Raw genomic sequence first — 22,478 nt, 5'->3', positions numbered from 1 at the left:
TGAACTGTGGGATTACTGTATGCCTATATTTTAAAATCAGTTTATTCCATATCTCTCACTCCTTTAATCTTTGTTGTTAATACCTAGCCTGTTAGGCATCATATTGATTGTCTTCAGCAGACTAAATACTCAAGATCATCACTTATTAAAATACATAGTTACATATTTTATTGTTGTTTTTTGTATCATGTAGATATTTCTTATTCCTTGACCGAGAAGATGAACAATTCTTCCATGATGCCAGATTATGGGATTGCGACAACTTCTGACTATAATATTGACACAGGCCTAGTCTACAGCCATGCTATAGAAGTATTTGCAACTACTTTTCTGCCACCGTTTTACTCTTTGGTGCTCATATTTGGCTTGCTGGGCAACTCACTGGTGGTGCTGATCCTGATCAGATACAAGAAGCTCAAGAGCATGACTGATATCTACCTGCTCAATTTAGCCATCTCGGACTTGCTTGTCATCTTCTCACTCCCATTTTGGGCTTATTACGCAGGGCACAAGTGGATATTTGGAGTTGCAATGTGCAAAATTCTCTTTGGGATCTATTATATAGGCTTCTACTGCGGAAGTTTTTTCATAATCCTTTTGACTATCGATAGATACCTGGCCATCGTCCACGCAGTGTTCGCATTAAAAGCCAGGATGACCACCTATGGCACCGTCACAAGCGTCGTCACTTGGGTGGTGGTCTTATTAGCCTCTGTGCCAGAATTTGTATTTCACCATGTTCAAAAGGCAAATAAGACATACGAATGTACCATTCATTATCCCTCAGAAAATGAAAAAGTATGGAAGCAATTTCTAACTTTAATGAAGTTCATTTTGGGCTTAGCCATTCCTGCAGTCATCATTATCTACTGTTACATGTGGATTATCATGATTTTGATTAAGGGTAGAAATCAGAGAAAGCAGAAGGCCGTCAAGCTTATTGCTGTGATCATGATTGTTTATTTCCTCTTCTGGATGCCATACAACACCACTCTTTTGTTGCAGACCTTTCAAGATTCATTTTTTTCATCTAACTCAGAGAATAACATTGAGAACAAGTTATTTGTAGCCATTTCTGTGGCAGAGACAATTGCTGTGATCCACTGTTGCATCAACCCTGTGATCTATGCCTTTGTGGGGCAGAAATTTAGGAAACATCTCTCCACCTTTTTCCAAAGCATATGTTCCTCCTCTCTATAAGATCTGCCCAGGCCAGGCTCACCCCAACTTAGAATGGTCTACTTCCTACACAACTACAACAGATGATGACATTTCCATAGGTTTGTGAAGTGATTTCCAGTTATGTTTGTACATCTTTTCCTTCCTAACTATTTAGTTGGTATATCTGGGTGAAGTATGTTACCCTGTCAAGTGGGAGAGGAAAATGATAACCTGTGTCCTTAGACTATTGGTCTATTAACCCAGTATTGTCTACTTGAATAAGCAGCAATTGATCCTGGACTTCAGGCTGAGTTTTTCTCAAGTCCTGCTACCAGAAGGCCCTCTAAGGGAAGATGTCAAGGACTGAAGTTGGAACCTTCTGCATGGAAAACACCATTGAGTTCAATGGAACTTACTCCCAGTTCACTTTGTATATAACTGTTGTCATGCTGATCCTAATAAATTCCGTATAGTGCCACTTTTGGGAGAGTGTATTTTATTTTATTGAGGGACGCGGGTGGCACTGTGGGTAAAACCTCAGCACCTAGGACTTGCCGATCGTCAGGTCGGCGGTTTGAATCCCCGTGGCGGGGTGCGCTCCCGTTGCTCAGTCCCAGCGCCTGCCCACCTAGCAGTTCGAAAGCACCCTTAAGTGCAAGTAGATAAATAGGTACCACTCTGGCAGGAAGGTAAACGGCGTTTCCGTCTGCTGCGCTGGTGCTGGCTCGCCAGAGCAGCTTTGTCACGCTGGCCATGTGACCCGGAAGTGTCTCCGGACAGCGCTGGCCCCCGGCCTCTTAAGTGAGATGGGCGCACGACCCTAGAGTCGGACACGACTGGCCCGTATGGGCAGGGGTACCTTTACCTTTACCTTTATTTTATTAGCGATTAACACAGCTGTTTGCCTTTTTGTACCCTCCTTCGGAAGTGTATTTCTGGGGAATGTCGTGATGAGCTCTTTTTCACACTGTTTGCAACCATGGTTTTTAAAATATTTATATTTTATTGAAAACTTTCAGTAGAGAAATAAAGTAAACATTTTTGAGGAAAAGCCAACACAACACAAAACAAAGAGAAAAGTACTTGAAACTGTGGTACAATACAGTAGGTAAGTATTACCAAGGCTTTTTTTTTCAGGCGGAACATTCCAGAACTCGATTCCAGCACACCTCAGGTGGGCGCCATTGCCATTGTAACAGAATGAGGGAGGAATTCATGTTGAGTTCCGGCATCTCTTTTTCTAGAAAAAGAGCACTGAGGTATTACAATTATTGTAACAAGTATAAACATTAAAAAGTCATTATGCTTTTTATAAAGCAATCCAAATGCCATTAAAGGTAAAGGTAAAGGACCCCTGGACAGTTAGGTCCAGTCAAAGGCGACTGTGGGATTGCAGCGCTCATCTTGCTTTCAGGGTGAGGGAGCCGGCATTTGTTCACAGACAGCTTCCTGGGTCATGTGGCCAGCCCGACTAAACTGCTTCTGGTGCAACAGGACACTGTGACGAGTGCCAGAGCGCATGAAACGCCGTTTACCTTCCTGACACAGTGTTGCCTATTTATCTCTTTGCCCTGGTGTGCTTTCAAAATGCTAGGTTGGCAGAAGCTGGGATGGAGCAACAGGAGCTCACCCCGACACACGGATTTGAACCGCCAACCTTCGGATCAGCAAGCCCAAGAGGCTCAGTGGTTTAGACCACAGCACCACCCATGTCCAGATGTGTGGTTATACTTATCCTTACACAATCTACATCTAAAAGCAATCTGTTTTCATGTTGCAAGTGTAGTTATATATTCTGTCCATCGTTCAAAGGCAGCCATGGTATTATCCTTCCAGAATGTCAATCTAAGTCTTTTAGCAGAAGTAAGGGCACAAAGACTCTATTTTTGTTGACCTGCCATCAAACCACACACAGTCAACCTATGATTTGCCTGGGGGTTGTGTTCTGGGTGATTGCGTGTGTTGACAGAGCATGCAAATGCCCGCTCTGCCATGCCCCCGTTCTGCCCTCTTCTGCGTGTTGGTGGTCATATGTCATTTGGATGCTTCTAAAATGGTTGACACCTGTATACAGTGGTACCTCTGGTTACAGATGCTTCAGGTTACAGACGCTTCAGGTTACAGACTCCGCTAACCCAGAAATAGTACCTTGGGTTAAGAACTTTGCTACAGGATGAGAACAGAAATTGTGTGGCAGCAGCAGGAGGCCCCATTAGCTAAAGTGGTACCTCAGGTTAAGAACAGTTTCAGGTTAAGAACGGACCTCTGGAATGAATTAAGTACTTAACCTGAGGTACCACTGTAGTTGGGATGTGATTTAGGGTAATATGAACATCTGACAATTTTAAATGTTTTCCCCAAGTAATATTTATACATCTTAATACTTTCCTCCAAAAGCTGCCGTTGCATAAACATACGTTTCAAAGAAGCATTATCCTAACTACATCTCCAGCAGTGTGTTGTTCTACACTGTCTGTTTATGTCCAAACATGTTGTTGTTGTTGTTTAGTTGTTTAGTCGTGTCCGACTCTTCGTGACCCCATGTACCAGAGCACGCCAGGCACTCCTGTCTTCCACTGCCTCCCGCAGTTTGGTCAAACTCATGTTGGTAGCTTTGAGAACACAATCCAACCATCTCGTCCTCTGTCCTCCCCTTCTCCTTGTGCCCTCCATCTTTCCCAACATCAGGGTCTTTTCCAGGGAGTCTTCTCTTCTCATGAGGTGGCCAAAGTATTGGAGCTTCAGCTTCACGATCTGCCCTTCCAGTGAGCACTCAGGGCTGACTTCCTTAAGAATGGATAGGTTTGATCTTCTTGCAGTCCATGGGACTCTCAAGAGTCTCCTCCAGCACCATAATTCAAAAGCATCCATTCTTTGGCGATCAGCCTTCTTTATGGTCCAGCTCTCACTTCCATACATCACTACTGGGAAAACCATAGCTTTAACTATACGGACCTTTGTTGGCAAGGCGATGTCTCTGCTTTTTAAGATGCTGTCTAGGTTTGTCATTGTCTAAACATAGCAGAGTCTAATAAATTCTTAATATTATTTTTTGTTGTATAAGATGTAGTTTGTAATCTAACGACACCAAAGTTAAAACATTGTCCCACTGAATAGGTAAAATATTCAGTTCTTTATTCATTTCACAGATTCTGTACATTGAAATCAGGTACAATTGTACCTTGGATCCCGAACGCCTTCGTACTTGGACGTTTTGGCTCCCCAATGCCGCAAACACAGAAGTGAGTGTTCCAATTTGCAAACGTTCTTTGGAACTCGAACGTCCAATGGTACTTCCACGGCTTCCAATTGGCTGCAGCAGCTTCCTTAATTGTTTAGCTACTGAATATGATAGGGACTTAATGAGCTTGGGCCTATTCCTGTCTTGATGTACCTGCAAACAAGGGTTTCCCAGACTTGGGTCTCCAGCAGTTGTTGGACTACAACTCCCATCATCCCTAGCTAGCAGGACCAGTGGTCAGGGATCATGGGAGATGTAGTCCCAAAAAACAGCTGGCAGCCCAAGTTTGAAAACCCTGCTCCAAACCATCACCAATTTCAATTTCTTCTCTGGTAGGTCCTGTCTGAGGAGCTACTAACCCAACAGTGTACCAGTTATGGCATTCAAACCAGAAACTTCCTTCCCCAAGGCTAACAATTCTCTCTGGTGTTTGTTTTCTCAAGAGACATTGGTCGCACAAAAGTTCACACAGTGAGGGAGTTTCAGTCTCTGTTGTACCTGTTCTGTCCACTATACCTTCCACAGCTACCTTAGTGTGTTCTGAGATCTGCAACTAGTGTGCTTCCTTCTCTGGCGCAGAATAAGTGTCGGAGGGGAGGGCATGGAATCAATTTTGCAGTTCATTTTGCAGTTCCAGTGACACAGCATGGCTCCCGACAGACCTGCCTGTGCATGTCATGTTCCCCCAAACGTTCTCCTCCTCCAATGGGAGAGCCAGTGTGGTGTAGTGGTTAAGAGCGATAGACTCGTAATCTGGTGAACCGGGTTCGCGTCTCCTCTCCTCTACATGCAGCTGCTGGGTGACCTTGAGCTAGTCACACTTCTCTGAAGTCTCTCAGCCCCACTCACCTCACAGAGTGTTTGTTGTGGGGGAGGAAGGGAAAGGAGAATGTTAGCCGCTTTGAGACTCCTTCGGGTAGTGATAAAGCGGGATATCAAATCCAAACTCTTCTTCTTCTTCTTCTTCTCCCTCCACCATAGGAGCACCCCGCCTGTGTTGCTGTTCCAGCACAGTCCACTCTGCACGATCGAGAAATTCCTCAACTTGCCTTAGAGCTCAAAATGTGGCCACGCAGGCCTCAAGTTGCTGTACCTTCTCTTCCAGCAAGGCAACCAGTTTGCAGTTGCTATGGTTGTAGTTTTGCATGTTCTCAAGCTGGATGACAAACACGGCACAGGTTTTGCAAGTCACTGCAGCAGCAGCTCCCTCGCCCTCCATATCTCTTGGTCCTATGCCCACTGTGAGGACTCAGCTATACAGCTGCAAATAAAATGTTTAACGTGTGTTTTTAGTGCAATATACAATGTGATGGTGAAGATGGGCCTTATGGAAAATTCAATGTATTTTTAAAAACGCTTTAAAAAAAAGCATTTCCAGAACGTTTTTTTTAATGTGTATAGATTCCACCTGAGACAGCACTCTGGGCCTCCTCCACTAAGCGCCCTTGCAAACGTCCTTGTTTATGAGTCCTGTTCACAAGCTCCTCCCCCTCTGACCATGTGCTCTAGAAGAGCATGCAGCCACTCCCACAAACAAACCGTCAATCAAGTCTCCAGACAGCTCAGACAAACTACCAGCCTTAATCCAAAAGACACAAGCTTCTTCGTTCTCCTCCACCAGTCCCTTGCAAATGCCCCTGCTTACAAGTGCTGTTCACAAATGATCAATTGCATACGTATATGTGTATATCTAGCCTGAGGAGTTTGCAATTCTATTCTGACAGTGGGGAAAACATCGAAGACAGAAAATTAATGTCTGTTGTGGATAAAGGTTAAAGAGGTTAAGCCAAAAGCTTGCACCATGGCAGTTTAAGTGAGCCAGTAACAATTGCTGCACCACTCAAGTTCTGAGTCCAATAGGCTTCCGCAAAAGTCTTTCCTGGGTGGTGCCCTTAGTCATCTTTCAACAGAAATTGAATAATATCAAGTACAGCATGTTGACAGGGTTGTTTTCTGCCTTGACCTCAGTGACCAAAATTGCATCTATATGTCCTTTACAAATGACGGGTGACGTCCTGGAAATCTGCAGAGATGTGGATATTTCCAACTATAGCACCTATTAAACTGGATATAACTCTGATTTGCCATTCTCCCAGGAAAATACAGTTTTAATATGGATAGGACTTAAAGATAATAATAATAGAATCCTGTCTTTATCTTACCATGTCATTATCTCGCGGGGAAACCACATGTGTAAGGGAGTTACAGCAGTCACATTAAAAAACAACAACAACTAAAGTTTTGGGAAGATGCAGTTGTGAATGGAGGAGCTTCTGATGAGTGGAGAGAGAGGCAGCAGGATTCTTTGCCTTTCCCCTTCCAACTACTTTTTCTGCTCCATCTATCCCCAACTACATTCTCTCCTGGTTGGCTTCCAGGGCAGGTTCATGAGAATAAGCCTTGCTCAGAGTTTTGACCTTGCCGTTCCCTTTGTCAAACAAGAAAACACTAATCATGGTTTGATGTACCTTAATGGCTTAAGATCTCTTCTCCAAAGAAGCCAAAAGTTTAGGAATATGAGCAGTTCCATTGAATTTTGTGGTGCTTTACATGGAGAAAGTTCCAACTTGACATCTTCATTTATAGGGCCGGATTTTTACTTTGGGGAACATGGCAACCTATGAATGGGGATTCAAACCCTGCTCTCCCAGTTCCTCGTCCAACACTCTAACCTTTGCTATACACTGGCTAGTTGCTGATATCGCCTTCTTTTGGGTTACAGTAAGGTAGCCGTGTTGGTCTGCCGTAGTTGGGGAAAAAAATCCTTCCAGTAGCACCTTAAAGGCAAAGGTAAAGGGACCCCAGACTATTAGGTCCAGTCATGACCAACTCTGGGGTTGCAGCACTCATCTCGCTTTATTGGCCAAGGGAGCCGGCGTACAGCTTCTGGGTCATGTGGCCAGCATGACTAAGCCGCTTCTGGCAAACCAGAATAGTGCACGGAAACGCCGTTTACCTTCCTGCAGGAAGGTGCACCTTCCCCCTTGGGCCTCCTGTGGGGGAAGGGAGCAGGCAGATCTGGTGAGACATATTTTGATGAACTACAGTTTCTGTTATGATAGGTGGTGAAAAACTGCTCACGCAAATTATTGAAAAATACTTAGCTTCTACAAATAAATGCCGAACTCTCGCTTTGGAAGTCAGTTGTATTGGGAAAGTGAGGACAATTCCTATTGAATTTCTCTCAATATGAGATGCAGAAATGGATCATGAAGCCCAGGATGTTAATGAGTTATCTCTGCCATTATCTGGTCTTCCAATATAGGTAAAGGTAAAGGGACCCCTGACCATTAGGTCCAGTCGTGACCGACTCTGGGCTTGCGGCGCTCATCTCGCTTTATTGGCCGAGGGAGCCGGCGTACAGCTTCCGGGTCATGTGGCCAGCATGACTAAGCCCCTTCTGGCGAACCAGAGCAGTGCACGGAAACACCGTTCACCTTCCCGCTGGAGCGGTACCTATTTATCTGCTTGCACTTTGAGGTGCTTTTGACCTGCTAGGTGGGCAGGAGCAGGGACTGAGCAATGGGAGCTCACCCCGTCGCAGGGATTTGAACCGCCGACCTTCTGATCGGCAAGTCCTAGGCTCTGTGGTTTAACCCACAGCGCCACCCACGTCTTTTTCCTGTAAGACCAATTGCAGTCGTTAACAGTCGTCAACAGGTTTACCATACCTATCAGCCAATCATCCATTCCCACCACCCTTCTGAGTAATACCCCTCCCCACCCTCTCACTATATATAAGGGTCTGGTGACTTCTGTTTCAGTGTATCTGAAGAAGTGTGCGTGCACACGGAAGTTCATACCGATAACAAACTTAGTTGGTCTCTAAGGTGCCACTGGAAGGAATTTTTTTGATTTTGTTTCGACTTCTTTTGAGTGACTGTTTGCTGTTGGAATACTGGATAAATCTGATTGCATAGCTATTTAAGTATTATGGACACACAGCAAGCAAAAAATTGTCCTGCTCCTGTTCTTGCGGTCATTTTAAACTAGGCAGTTTCTCGCACCAACTTCACTAGCCTATGGTTGGGAATACATTTAAGAAATGGGATGTCTCTGTCACGCTTAGTATTGCAGTATTTGCCACGGTGGGTGGTGTTCAAGTGAAGAGTCATTTTCAGAAAAAGGGACATTATTCTTTCACTTGTTGCTAAACAGTCAGTGGTGGAACTGTGTACTCTAATTCAGGAAATGATGCGCTCCTTTGAAATCTAGGCACAGAATCTTGCTTTGTCACAAAACCCGTGATTTTCTCATCAACAAGAAGAACGGATTGGTGAGTATTCATATTTCTATTATTATGTGTTATCGATACACAGCTCATAAATAAACTTTATTTGGAGTCAAAAACTTACTTGGACTAAGAGGAGACTTGACTATTTTATTTTATTTTTAAATCACAATTTCATGCCCTGCTCTGGAAAGTACCGATATTATCTATGTCTCAAAGAGAGCATGTATAGAATCAGTAAGAAGCGACCTCAGCATAGTTCGCAGAAAATGAGCTTATTGATTAGGTCCTTATATAATGCAACTTATATTTTAAACCAATACAGTTCTGGTGGAATAAGTTGGGCTTCATTTGCTTTGTATATATAAAACAGTATTATGCCACTTTAAAGAGTCACGGCTACCCCCAAAGTACCCTGGAAACTGTAGTTTGTTAAAGGTGCCGACGGTTGTCAGGAGGCTCCTGTTCTCCTGACAGTGCTATAGTTTCCAGAGATCCCTCTCTTCCCAGGGTTTTCTGGAACCTATAGCACTGTCAGGGAAACAGGGAAACAACTGTCAGCATCCTTAAAAAACTACCATTCCCAGGATTCCTATTGTTGCTGCTGCTGCTATAGCACCCTACATCTGAAGATCACAGGGTGGTTTATGGCATAAAGTATTTAAAGTAGTACAATACTTCTTTAAATGTATAGTGCAGAAGCGGCCTTGCTTTAAATTTATCACATTTTATAGCCATTCGGTGACTTTGAAGGGAGTGTTATAAGATCAAGTGCATATCAAACCCCAGTTCTAAACACAGTTACTTGTTGGAAGTGTGTGCTGTTAATTTCATGCTGCTAAAGTGTCGCAGAAATTCATCTTCATTCTCAACTTCTCCACATCCCTTAATTTTGTTGCGCTGTGAGCTCTCTCACTCAAGACAGCACAAAGAGAGAGATCTGGTGATCTGGAGAAGGAAGGGACCTACAGTGAAGGTTTTTGACAATGGTCCTGCCCTTTGCTTGCCAAGATTAGGATGCTGTGGAGATGGCTTCAGGGCAGAAGTTGGTGGTGGTGAAAAAAGAAATTGGAGGTTGCTGAACTGGGAGACACAAGCAAGGGTGGTCAAGGGTTAGGCAAGGTTAGGTCCCAAGTGCCCCATGAAAAAGGGTGTTCAAGGGTTAGGTCCCAAGTGCCGTATGAAAAAGAGAAGCGGTGAGGAACTTCTCATCTTCAGCCACAGCTACTCTCACCAACTGACTGGGCCCCTTCCCCCTGTGAGGAAGACTAGGAGGAACATCAGTCCTAGGGGTGATGGTATCAACTGTGAGAAAAAGTTTGCCAATTCCAGCTAGCTCCCAGAAGACCACACCCTGTAAGACTAATAGCTTCTGGCTTTGTTACCGCCACTTCCTGGAAGGTTGGGTTGCCACACAATTTCTCAGGGGCCAAGAAGCCCAATCCTGTTTTTCTGAAATATGCACAACCCATTTATATCCAAGCTGTTCATTCCAAGAATCTTGTAACATCAAGAATTCGGTTTCTCAATCTGCCTGTTTTCTTATTCCTTTCCCATCCCCTTTTCCTTTCATGTTGTACCTTCTTAGATTTTTAAGCTTGAAGGCAGAACAGTGTTATTTTTATTCACCCATAAGCTACACTGGGATCCTATCTGGCTCAAAACAGGGGTATAAGTCTTCTGAATCAATCAGTATACCCTCTGTGTATACACTTCACCACCCTTGACTAGTTCATCATAATGAGTTATTAAGACAACAGATTGCATTGAACCAGCATGTTGAGTCTTTGTTGGTGAGACTACAAGCTCCAGAGCAGTTTCTCTTACCCATTTTTTGAACTGTAGGTACAATTCACTACATTTCTGCAATAGTTTGAATTGTGTTTTTTTAAAAGTTCTCACTAAAATTATCAAACACCTTAGTCCTTCTTTCTTTTATTACACACGTTCTGCATGCAATTTGACCTAATATACACATATCCGCAAGGAATTTTGCTTAATATGATGCATTTTGTGTATTGTTGTCAATAATATCTGGATTTCTATGCACACTGTCTCCTAACATGTGCCCACATCTATTGACTGAAGAACTGCATTGCAAAATGTGGGTCAGTGTTCATTTTGAAGGAGACCTGTGCTTCAGTTCATGCATTATTTTGAGAAGTCCGAATCAAGGCAGTTTGCAAACTGAACCAATTCCCGTACCCACCCGCACTGTGCCTGGTGGGTGGCAAACCTCAGGGTCTTGTGTTTTCCATCAATTTTGAAACCTGGAATATAAACTATTACAGCTTGGAATCTAGCATGCTACAAGCATAGCCAAAATATCTCGGACAAACACAAGCAGGTTTAAATCTCATCAAGTTTGCAGAAGTTGCAGATTGAAGAGATCTTTGATAATATTATTGGCTGGTTAGAGTCAACTGCTTGTGGCTCTTATAGCTGCGAGGAAAGCCCCAGACCTTCATCCTGAAATGCAAATATTTGTTAACTTAAGATAAAGAGAGAAAGGAAGGCCTATTTTTAAGTTCTTTTTGCATCAACATTTGAATGGAAAGGGTGTCGTCTGCTGTGTACCCATCTGCCTCACTGGAAAGCGGCTATTGTTGTTGTTTTGCTAAGGACTAATAGGGCGAGTGCTTCACTTGTATGTGTAGGGGATCTGAATTCAAAGTCCTGTTGAACCAGAAATACTATTTTCTGGGCTAAGCGTGGATTTTAAGACTGGAACCCTAGATTGCGCTGCAAGCATGGAGCTCCCAGATCTGTGTTTGCTGCCAGGTGTTGATTTGAAAATGTGGGAGAAGTAGAGAGGAAAAGGAAGGGTTTGACCGATGGATGTGCGCCATCAACACATTCAGACCACACATACACTCACCACATGTGCATATTCACCACACACGGAGCACACACAAACAAGCAGAGAACTCACATATTGTCACACAGGCATAGACAGCCACGAACACACACAAAAATAAAACAAAACAGGAAGAAACTGTTCCACTCCAGTGATGGGGTGATGCTGATATTGCTTTTTTTTCTTTGCACAAATCTTTCACTTTGGGAGATAAAGAATCTTGTGCATTAAAGATAATCTGTGCTCATTACAGTATCGCTATACGCGATCTTGCTTTAAATCCTGTTTGCTCTTGCGAAACCTTTGGGGCCTTCATACAGCTTCATTTCCTATCAGTGCAAATCCTATACCTTTAGGGTGAGAACCTGCAACTTGTTGTCCCGCAGATGTTCAGGGTGGAGGGAGCTGCCCCACGTTGGTGGTGCTATAGAACGAGTGCCCTTTCAGACAGCAGTAATAGGGTAACATTGGGGAAGCATCAGGGGAAAAAAATGAATGAAGTACACTGATGTGTTGACAGTCCACCACGAATGCACTATTATTGTGCCAATGACACGTTGCAGAATTCATCCACAAAACCACCAGTCTGGAGCTGCCCAAAGCTGTGAGGGCTAGCAGGCAACTTTGTCTGGCTTGGCGGGCTGGATCTGGCTTGCCAAACACAGTCTACACATTCCTGTCCTACATCCAGACTTGGACCAAAGTCTCCCCTTCCCTGCCATTCCACGGAAACTGCTGGTTGTACACGAAGGACTTGCAGCCAGCCTGTTTTTAGAACTCCTGCTCCTCCTATAGACACCCAACTTTTTATCATTTCTTGCAGTTGGCGGCCGAGAAAACAGAATCAGCAGCATTGAGCATTTCCCGAACAGCTGCTCTAAGATTTGCACAGCTCACAACAGTGATTTGGAATTGCAAGGGAAATAAACTGACTGCTTCAATAGTCAGGAGAGGTTTGGGTAATCAAAGTCCTTGAATTCTCACCTCCTGTGCTGGATTTTACCAATTGCAGGGTAAGTGATACTAACATTTTACTCAGAAGCTACATGCCTTGGCTACCACAAAAGCCAGATACCACTATACAGAACTCTGAATGAATGAAGGAAACAGGTCCCAATTCTAGAGACACTTTTCCAGGAGAAAGCCCAGCATTGAATTCAGTGGGACTTATGGACACATATTGGTTTACCCAGTCCTATAGACACCCAACTTTTTATCATTTCTTACAGTTGGTGGCCGAGAACGATACTAACATTTTACCTATATCGTGTTATCGTGTTTTTAATATTCTGTTGGGAGCCGCCCAGAGTGGGGTATAAATAAATAAATTAGTAGTAGTAGTAGTAGTTACATGCCTTGGCTACCACAAAAGCCAGATACCACTATACAGAACTCCGAGTGAATGAAGGAAACAGGTCCCAACCCTATAGATATTTATCCAGGAGAAAGCCCAGCACTGAATTCAAATTTCCAGTGTTATATCTCCCATGCCATATGGCAGAAATGAAGTTCCGTAGTAGGCCATTTGCTTTAGAGGCAGAAGTTCCCTGTTTCCATCCCTGAACACTTCAGATAGAAAAGACTCCTGCCTGAATCCTTTGAGAGCTCTTACGGTTGGATAGACCAATGATCTAATTAAGTATAGGGCAGTTTCCTGGGTAACAGTGAAGACATTCAGGGGGAGAAGCTGGTCAGACAGATATTTAAAGGATTTTATGCCAATATCTTAACATGAGTTTATTCTCCATATTTTGCCACTGCTTTACTCTTTATTGTTTGCATTTAGCCTGCCGGACAATACAGTGGTACCTCGGGTTACATACACTTCAGGTTACAGACTCCGCTAACCCAGAAATAGTACCTCAGGTTAAGAACTTTGCTTCAGAATGAGAAGAGAAATCGCACGGCGGCAGTGCAGCAGCAGGAGGCCCCATTAGCTAAAGTGGTGCTTCAGGTTAAGAGCAGTTTCAGGTTAAGAACAGACCTCCGGAACGAATTAAGTAAGTAACCAGAGGTACCACTGTATACCGATCCTCATCAACAGACTATATATTTAGCATTATAACTGATTAAAATACTTGGTTTAATTGTCATTGTTGTTTCTTATTTCATGTATATAGATTCTTCATATTCAGTGACAGAGAAGATGGATGATTATTCCACGATGCCAGATTATGGGATAACGACAACTTTTGACTATGGGAGTATAGAACAGCCAGTCACTGACAAAAATGTGAAAGGATTCACCTCTTACTTTGTGCCACCGCTTTACTCTTTGGTGTTCATATTTGGCCTGCTGGGCAACTCACTGGTGGTGCTTATTCTCATTAGATACAAGAAACTCAAGAGCATGACCGATATCTACCTGCTCAATTTAGCCATCTCGGACTTGCTTTTCATCATCTCACTCCCATTTTGGGCTCATTACGCAACCCGTGAGTGTTTTGTATTTGGAGATGCAATGTGCAAAATTCTCTCTGGGGTCTATTGTGTAGGCTTTTACAGCGGAAGTTTTTTTATCATCCTTTTGACTATCGATAGATACCTGGCCATCGTCCACGCAGTGTTTGCATTAAAAGCCAGGACGATCACCTATGGCACCCTCACAAGCGTCGTCACTTGGGTGGTGGTCTTATTAGCCTCTGTGCCAGAATTTGTATTTCACCGTGTTCAAAAGGCAAATGAGACATACGAATGTATCGTTCATTATCCCTCAGAAAATGAAAAAGTATGGAAGCAATTCCTAACTTTAATGAAGTTCATTTTGGGCCTAGCCATTCCTGCAGTCATTATTATCTTCTGTTACCTGCGGATTATCATGATTTTGATTAAGGGTAGAAATCAGAGAAAGCAGAAGGCTTTCAAGCTTATTGCTGTGATCATGGTTGTTTTTTTCCTCTTCTGGATGCCATACAACATTGCCCTTTTGCTGCGGACCTTTCAAGATTCATTTTCATTTAACTCAGAGAATAATATTGAGGGCAAGGTAGCTTTCGGTGTTGAAGTCACAAGAGTAATTGCTCTGATTCACTGTTGCATCAACCCTGTGATTTATGCCTTTCTGGGCGAAAAATTTCGGAAATATACCTCTATATTTTTCCAAAAGTGCTTGTTAGCTCCTCTCTGTAGGCTCTGCCCAGGTCGCAATTATCCTATTTTGGAACGGTCTACTTCCTCCTATATAAGTTCAACAGAACATGAAATTTCTATTGGTTTGTGAAGTGGTTTCCTGTTGTCTTTGTCCATCTTTTCTTTCTAAAGACTTTAGTTGGTTAGGGTTGCCATATGTCCGGGATTTCCAGGACATAGCCAGAAGATAATAATAATAATAAAAATTTTTATTTATATCCCGCCCTCCCCAGCCGAAGCCGGGCTCAGGGCGGCTAACAACAATAAAATAATACAACATTCTAAAATCATTTCATTATAAAATTAATTCAAATCAAATTGATGGCAACCATTGGGCTAGAGTTCTGTGAAGACTGCCAAAGGAGGGAGTCAGGCTGTGCCCTGGCCAAAGGCCTGGTGGAACAGCTCTGTCTTGCAGGCCCTGCGGAAAGATGTCATGTCCCGCAGGGCCCTAGTCTCTTGTGACAGAGCGTTCCACCAGATCGGAGCCACAGCCGAAAAAGCCCTGGCTCTAGTTGAGGCCAGCCTAACCTCTCTGTGGCCTGGGACCTTCAAGATGTTTTTGTTTGAAGACCATAAGTTCCTCTGTGGGACATACCAGGAGAGGCGGTCCCGTAGGTACGAGGGTCCTAGGCCGTATAGATAGCAGTGTCCGGGAAGAAATCGCTTAAATGTCCAGGCAAATCCGTACGTATGGCAATTCATGTCGGAAGTCTAGTTTGGGGCAAGTTTTCTTAAAGCTGCTTCTTCGTTTTGAGATTTTGCAAAAGAAGCTCAACAACTCCTGCGTCCGGATTCTCACTTTTTGAAATATGCCAATCCAATGTTGGTATATCTGACCCAAGTATGTCAGACTGCTAAGGGGAAGATGAAAACGATGTGTTAGGATACCCTATGACCTTTGGAGGGAACCATTCTTGTGCACCTTCCCCCTTGGGCCTCCTGTGGGGGAAGGGAGCAGGCAGATCTGGTGAGACATATTTTGATGTACTACAATTCCTGTTATGATAGGTGGTGAAAAACTGCTCACGCAAATTGTTGAAAAATACTTAGCTTCTACAAATAAATGCCGAACTCTCGCTTTGGAAGTTAGTTGTATTGGGAAAGTGAGGACAATTCCTATTGAATTTCTCTCAATATGAGATGCAGAAATGGATCATGAAGCCCAGGATGTTAATGAGTTTTCTCTGCCATTATCTGGTCTTCCAATATAGGTAAAGGTAAAGGGACCCCTGACCATTAGGTCCAGTCGTGACCAACTCTGGGGTTGCGGCGCTCATCTCGCTTTATTGGCCGAGGGAGCCGGCATACAGCTTCCGGGTCATGTGGCCAGCATGACTAAGCCCCTTCTGGCGAACCAGAGCAGTGCACGGAAACACCGTTCACCTTCCCGCTGGAGCGGTACCTATTTATCTGCTTGCACTTTGAGGTGCTTTTGAACTGCTAGGTGGGCAGGAGCAGGGACTGAGCAATGGGACCTCACCCCGTCGCAGGGATTTGAACCGCCGACCTTCTGATCGGCAAGTCCTAGGCTCTGTGGTTTAACCCACAGCGCCACCCATGTCCCTCTTCCAATATAGGGAGACATTAAGTCCTGGACAGGTTCATATGGACATCTGAAGCAGCCTAACTGGACCAGAACATTGGTCCATTATTAACCCAATACCTGGATAGGCTGCAGCTGATGCAGGACTTCAGGCTGAGTTTTTCTCAAGTCCTGCTACCAGAAGGCCCTATAAGTGAAGATGTCAAGGACTGAAGTTAGAACATTTAAGCACCACCAAATTCAATGGAACCTCCTCCCAGTTCACTCTGTATATAACTGCAGTCACGCTGATTCTAATAAATTCTGTATTATGCCACCTTTGGGAGAGTGTATGTTATTTTATAATAGATCAGCACAGGAGCTGTTTGTCATCCTGGGGCTTTGGGAAATGTCATAATGGGCTCCTGTACTACCTACACCTCTGTCAGGTGCTGCTCATATTCCTAAACTTTTGGCTTCTTTGGAGAAGAGATCTTAAGCCATTAAGGTATATCAAACCATGATTAGTGTTTTCTTGTTTGACAAAGGGAACGGCAAGGTCAAAACTCTGAGCAAGGCTTATTCTCATGAACCTGCCCTGGAAGCCAACCAGGAGAGAATGTAGTTGGGGATAGATGGAGCAGAAAAAGTAGTTGGAAGGGGAAAGGCAAAGAATCCTGCTGCCTCTCTCTCCACTCATCAGAAGCTCCTCCATTCACAACTGCATCTTCCCAAAACTTTAGTTGTTGTTGTTTTTTAATGTGACTGCTGTAACTCCCTTACACATGTGGTTTCCCCGCGAGATAATGACATGGTAAGATAAAGACAGGATTCTATTATTATTATCTTTAAGTCCTATCCATATTAAAACTGTATTTTCCTGGGAGGATGGCAAATCAGAGTTATATCCAGTTTAATAGGTGCTATAGTTGGAAATATCCACATCTCTGCAGATTTCCAGGACGTCACCCGTCATTTGTAAAGGACATATAGATGCAATTTTGGTCACTGAGGTCAAGGCAGAAAACAACCCTGTCAACATGCTGTACTTGACATTATTCAATTTCTGTTGAAAGATGACTAAGGGCACCACCCAGGAAAGACTTTTGCGGAAGCCTATTGGACTCAGATAGTCCTTCTCTCAGAACTTGCTCCAAGTACCGTGATGCCCAGGATGATCAATAGTTGCTCTGTTACCTGATCTTCTACCAGAGGGAGACATTAAGCCCTGGATAGGTGCATATGAACATTTGAAGCTACCATTGACAGTGTTAGATTCTTGGTCTATTAACCCAGTATTGTCTACTTGGATAAGCAGCAATTGATCCTGGACTTCAGGCTGAGTTTTTCTCAAGTCCTGCTACCAGAAGGCCCTATAAGGGAAGACGTCAAGGGCTGAAGTTGGAACCCTCTGCATGTAAAGCACCATTTAGTTCAATGGAACTTACTCCTCCTTTACTCTGTATACAACTGCAGCCATGGTGACCCTAATGAACTGTGTATTGTGCTATCTTTGGGAGAGTGTATTTTATTTTATTAGGGATTAACACAGCTGTTTGCCCTTTTACACCTTTAGAAGACACCTGAAGGCAGCCCTGTCTAGGGAAGTTTTAAAAAAAATAATAATGTGTTATTATGTTTTTATATACCATATTTTTCGCTCTATAGGACGCACTTCCCCCCTCCAAAAATGAAGGGGAAATGTGTGTGCGTCCTATGGAGCGAATGGAGGGGGGAGGCAGGCAGGAAAAGCCCCCAAAAGCCGCACACAAGCTCCATGCGGCTCTTGCGGGCTTTTCCCCAGGAGGGAGAAGGGACTGACTGGCCACGTCAGTCCCTTCTCCCTCCTCGTAGAAAAGCCCACAGGAGCCGTGCGCTCCTTGCCATAACCGCGTGCAGCCTCTCCTGGCTGGAGAGGTGGCGGGCGGCTATGGCAGCACCCTCTTTAGCCGCGCGCCACCTCACCAGCTGGGAGAGGGTGCGCGGGGCTAAAGAAGCCATAGCCCCGGGCTTCCCCGGCAGCCTTCCAAGGATAGGGCTTATCCAGGGCTTAAGCCTTCCCAGGCTTCCCCGGCAGCCTCGAGAAGCTCGCGGAGCAGCAGGAAGGCTTCGCGCCTTTCCGCTGCTCCCCGACCTGCTCTTTGGGGCTGGCAGTGGGGGAAAGCAGCGCTTCCCCCCACCGCCAGCCCCACAAGCCTTTCCGCTGCACCCTGACCTGCTCTTTGGGGCTTGCGGTGGGCTTCCCCCCACCAGCCCCAAAGAGCAGGTCGAAAGGAACCTAAAGCCTGGAGAGCGAGAGGGGTCGGTGCGCACCGACCCCTCTCGCTCTCCAGGCTTCCAAGGTAGCTGTCTGAAGGCGACTGAACGCACCTTGAACGGCACCTTGTTTTAGAGGGGGAGAACAAGGGGGGGAAATCTCCCCCTCTCTGCCCAGCGCCTCCTGCCGCTTCGCTGAAGGGGCGCTGAGCAGAGAGGGGGAGATAATTTTTTTCTTGTTCTCCCCCTCTAAAACAAGGTGCCGTTCAAGGTGCGTTCAGTCGCCTTCAGACGGCTACCTTGGAAGCCTGGAGAGCGAGAGGGGTCGATGCGCACCGACCCCTCTCGCTCTCCAGGCTTTAGGTTCCTATGGTCCGGTGCGTCCTATAGAGTGAAAAATACAGTAGTTTGGAAGATGCCTAGAGTGGCTTGGGCAACCCAGTCAGATGGGTGGGGTATAAATAGTAAAATTATTATTATTATTATTATTATTATTATTATTATTATTATTAATTGGACGTCCCTATATTCATCGGATAGATGTTGGAGAGTATGATGGCCTATGAAGAAATGTTGCAGCATTTGGGGATTTTTAGTTTAGAGCAGTGATTCCCAACCTTTTTTTGGCCATGGCCCACCTAAGCATCTGTCAGGAGTCCAGGTTCCCAGCTTGATAACACAGTAAGCTAATTAAAAAGGAGGATTTATTGCAAAAACAAACAGAAAGCTCTGGACAGCTGTGACAAAGCCGCCAGCATCATTATTCAAGATGACCCCTCTGAGGACCCCTTCTGGGTTTTGCAAAAGATATCGACCTTGCGCATCTTATGTCTTTTGTTTTGCTTCTTGTCTAACAGCTCTCCCCTTAGCCGACTCTTAGGAGGGACTGGATCAGCTCCAATCTCTTCCTGTTCTGACAGACTACTTCCTTCTCTGTTCCCGCCTGTTGGAACTTCCCGAGAACTTTGGCTGGGTTCCCTCCCGCTCTCAGTCATTCCCTTATCATCCAGCATTCCAAGGGGTGGGGGAGTTGGCACTAGCCAATGCTCAGCCTGCATAAGAGTTAACTCTCTCTGTACCTGGCTGCTTTCTTCAGTTGGCTGCAAACCTTGACTGGGAGCTGTCTCATTCATGACGGCATCTCTAAAATCCTGGTGTGCCCCTCCCCGGTGACATATAATTCTTATTATTCAAAAAGTGAACTCCTATTCATGTGGAGGAAGCCTAAAAGACCATTAGTTGTTAATAACTCATTCTCGAATTGCTCCCCTTAAAAATCAAATTGCCCCCCTGTGCATCGTGTGCCCCATGTTGGGAACCAAAGGTTTAGAGGAAGGCAAGTAAGATAGAAGAGGAGACATGACTGTCAGAGACATGGCCGGCAGAGAAGACTCAGCAGAGGGGGAGGAAGAGGCAGAGGAAAACAGGAACTTGGTTCATTCACACCACGAAAGTGAGATAAGCCCTTCTCACTCTGGATTGCTGCCTGTAAGTTTTCGCAGCAGCACAGAGATGAGGGAGCAGGATGCAGGTGGTCGTAGGGGGCTGGATTCAACTCCAGAGGAGGAAGAATTGGCTGCACCTGAGTCTCCAAGAAGTAGGAGGGAGGTGTGGCCAATTTGGGTGGTCCATCCCTGCCACTTAATGGATCCTCCCTGCAAGCGATTAGAACAAAGTAAGACCAGCAGGAAGTGGGGGCGGGCTTGGTGTATATCTGGCCTTGGGAAGGGCCAGAAGCCAATCGAGTCAACTGACTCTGACGGTGAGGTATGAGTTGTGGGAAGCTCGGATTGCTGAAAGCCCGTTGTTGATAAATAAACCTCAACTAGTCAAACTGCCGGTGTGTCGTGTCTTGTGTGGGAGAAGTGCTAAACCTGACATGAAGACAAGTAGAAAGAGAAAGGTTTCTCTCCGTTTCTCATAGTAATAGAACTTGTGGATGTCAAATGGAGCAGAATGTTTGACGATTCGGGACAGATGAAATAAAGCACTTCTTCGTGAGGTGTGTAGTTAAATCATGGAACTCATTCTTGCAGGAGGCAGTGATGGCCACCAAATTCATGGAGAGGGCTATTGAAGGCTACTAGCCATGTGGCTATGCTCTGTCTCCACAGTTAGAGGAAGCAATGCTTCTCAAGACCAGTTTCGGGGAACGGCAAGGGGTGAGGAGAGTGCTTTGGTGCTCATGTCCTGCTTGCTGCTTTTCCACAGGCACCTGATTGGCCACTGTGAGAACGGGATGCTTGACAGCATGTACCAATAGCTTGATCCACATAGCTGTCAACTTTCCCCCTTTCTTGCGAGGAATCCTATTTGGAATAAGGGGATTTCCCTTAAAAAAAGGAAAACGTTGACAGCTAAGCTGATCCAGCAGGATCCTCTTATGAGTTTCATTTAATAGTCTTATTTAAAACAGTTCCTTAACACCAGCCAATTCATCAGTTTGTATTTACTGAATATCTGGACCCTGTTCGCACATACAACTTGTGGGTAGCACGTGGACCCCATCTCCACAGTTACGTCCTCCGTTGCAGCATTATGCACATAAATACAAGAACCACACGAGTGGGGTGAAAACCAGCTGTGTTGATCCTTCTCACTCAAGTGCTATTTGGAAAGGAGAGAGGGCACAATTTATGAATGGAAAGGAATTGGCCATATTCCTCAGGTTTTGTCAAAGCTTCGGGAAAACTATTCCTCCCCCGGTTGTAGCCAGAGCAGAGAAAACAAGGTAGAGTCCTTTTTAATGGGTTTATTCAGATATAATAGTGAGAGACAACACAACGCCATAAGGCGGCATTCCTTTTCTCCTTCAATGTCAGAAGAATGGGGGGTGCAGTGCCAGATTTACGGATAAGCTAAAGAAGATATAGCTTAAGGCCCCACTCTCTTGGGGGGGGCCGCAAAAAAATTTAAAGAAAAAAAAACTGGATGTACATTTCCAAAATATAAGATAAAAAGCAAATAAAATAAAACCTACATCTAGCAACAGTGTTTTGTTTTGTGTAGGCTCCTATGATGTAAATAATTGGCCCCCCTGCTAGCCTGCTCCCTAAAATATGACAGGTTTGCTCATTTCTATATCAATAACTTTGATAAAATACATATTATGTGCAAAAGGCTTTAGATACTTATTAGGTCCATAAATTACCAAATAGCATATATTCAACACAAAAAACAATGACAATTTGTTGCTGACAAAGGACAGCTGGACATATAAAGGGCCCCATTCCCTTCAGTAGCTTAGGGCCTCATCAAACCTAAATCTGGCCCGGGGGGGGGCGTGATCTCCACCATTCCTCTTCCCTCTTGTCCCCTTGAGTCTGATCCCTGACAGGTTTTGATATCCGGGAGCTTTCGGCAATGTCATTGAATCTTGCCAAAGCCCAACAGTTTCCTTGCTGCAAAAGGCATGTATGAATGGGGGCCAAGTTTCCACCTCATATGTAGTAACTGGGCTTGCATTCTGAGAATTTTTGCAGCACAGCTGTGATGCACTTATACATGAGGACCTATTGAAAGAATCACCCCCAATTTGCTACTCACAGATAGTTATATAGCTGAAGTTTGGGCAACCAGGAAGTACAGCACTTGTCGGACAACCTTGAAGCAGTATTGAGACTCTTGTGTGAAGGCGCTGGGGCAGGAAGTTATGAAGACTGCCTCAGAAACAACAACAACAACAACAACAACAACAACAACAACAACAACAACAACAACATATTATTTGTACCCCGCCCATCTGGCTGGGTCTTCCCAGCCACTCTGGGTGGCTTCCAACAAAGATTAAAAATACATTAAAATGTCACACATTAAAAACTTCCCTAAACAGGGCTGCCTTCAGATGTCTTCTAAATGTCAGGTAGTTGTTTATCTCTTTGACATCTGATGGGAGGGCGTTCCACAGGGCAGGCACCACTACCAAGAAGGCCCTCTGCCTGGTTCCCTGTAGCTTTGCTTCTCACAGTGAGGGGACCGTCAGAAGTCCCTTGGTGCTGGACCTCAGTTTCACTTTTACTTAGTGTCAGATCACCCACGTCACTAGAGGTGAACACCAGGTCTAAGGCATGTCCATGAC

General features: G+C 44.7%; 2 protein-coding genes across 2 annotated transcripts; both read left to right on the top strand.

Annotated features, from left to right (window-relative positions):
* The first annotated feature begins 219 nt into the window (after nt 1-219).
* Nucleotides 220-1,285, top strand: LOC128424398 (C-C chemokine receptor type 5-like). Its single transcript, XM_053410474.1, has one exon. It carries the CDS (start codon nt 220-222, stop codon nt 1,198-1,200), a length of 981 nt encoding a protein of 326 aa, XP_053266449.1. The 3' UTR covers nt 1,201-1,285.
* A 12,351-nt stretch (nt 1,286-13,636) lies between these two features.
* LOC128424394 (C-C chemokine receptor type 5-like) lies at nt 13,637-14,835 on the top strand. Its single transcript, XM_053410473.1, has one exon. It carries the CDS (start codon nt 13,637-13,639, stop codon nt 14,708-14,710), a length of 1,074 nt encoding a protein of 357 aa, XP_053266448.1. The 3' UTR covers nt 14,711-14,835.
* Nucleotides 14,836-22,478: the final 7,643 nt, after the last annotated feature.

Source organism: Podarcis raffonei, chromosome 12, assembly GCF_027172205.1.
Source record: "Podarcis raffonei isolate rPodRaf1 chromosome 12, rPodRaf1.pri, whole genome shotgun sequence".
In the NCBI taxonomy this organism is placed as follows: Eukaryota; Metazoa; Chordata; class Lepidosauria; order Squamata; family Lacertidae; genus Podarcis; species Podarcis raffonei.
The sequence above is the reverse complement of the archived record's forward strand: the minus strand, read 5'-3'. Positions and strand labels throughout refer to the sequence as shown.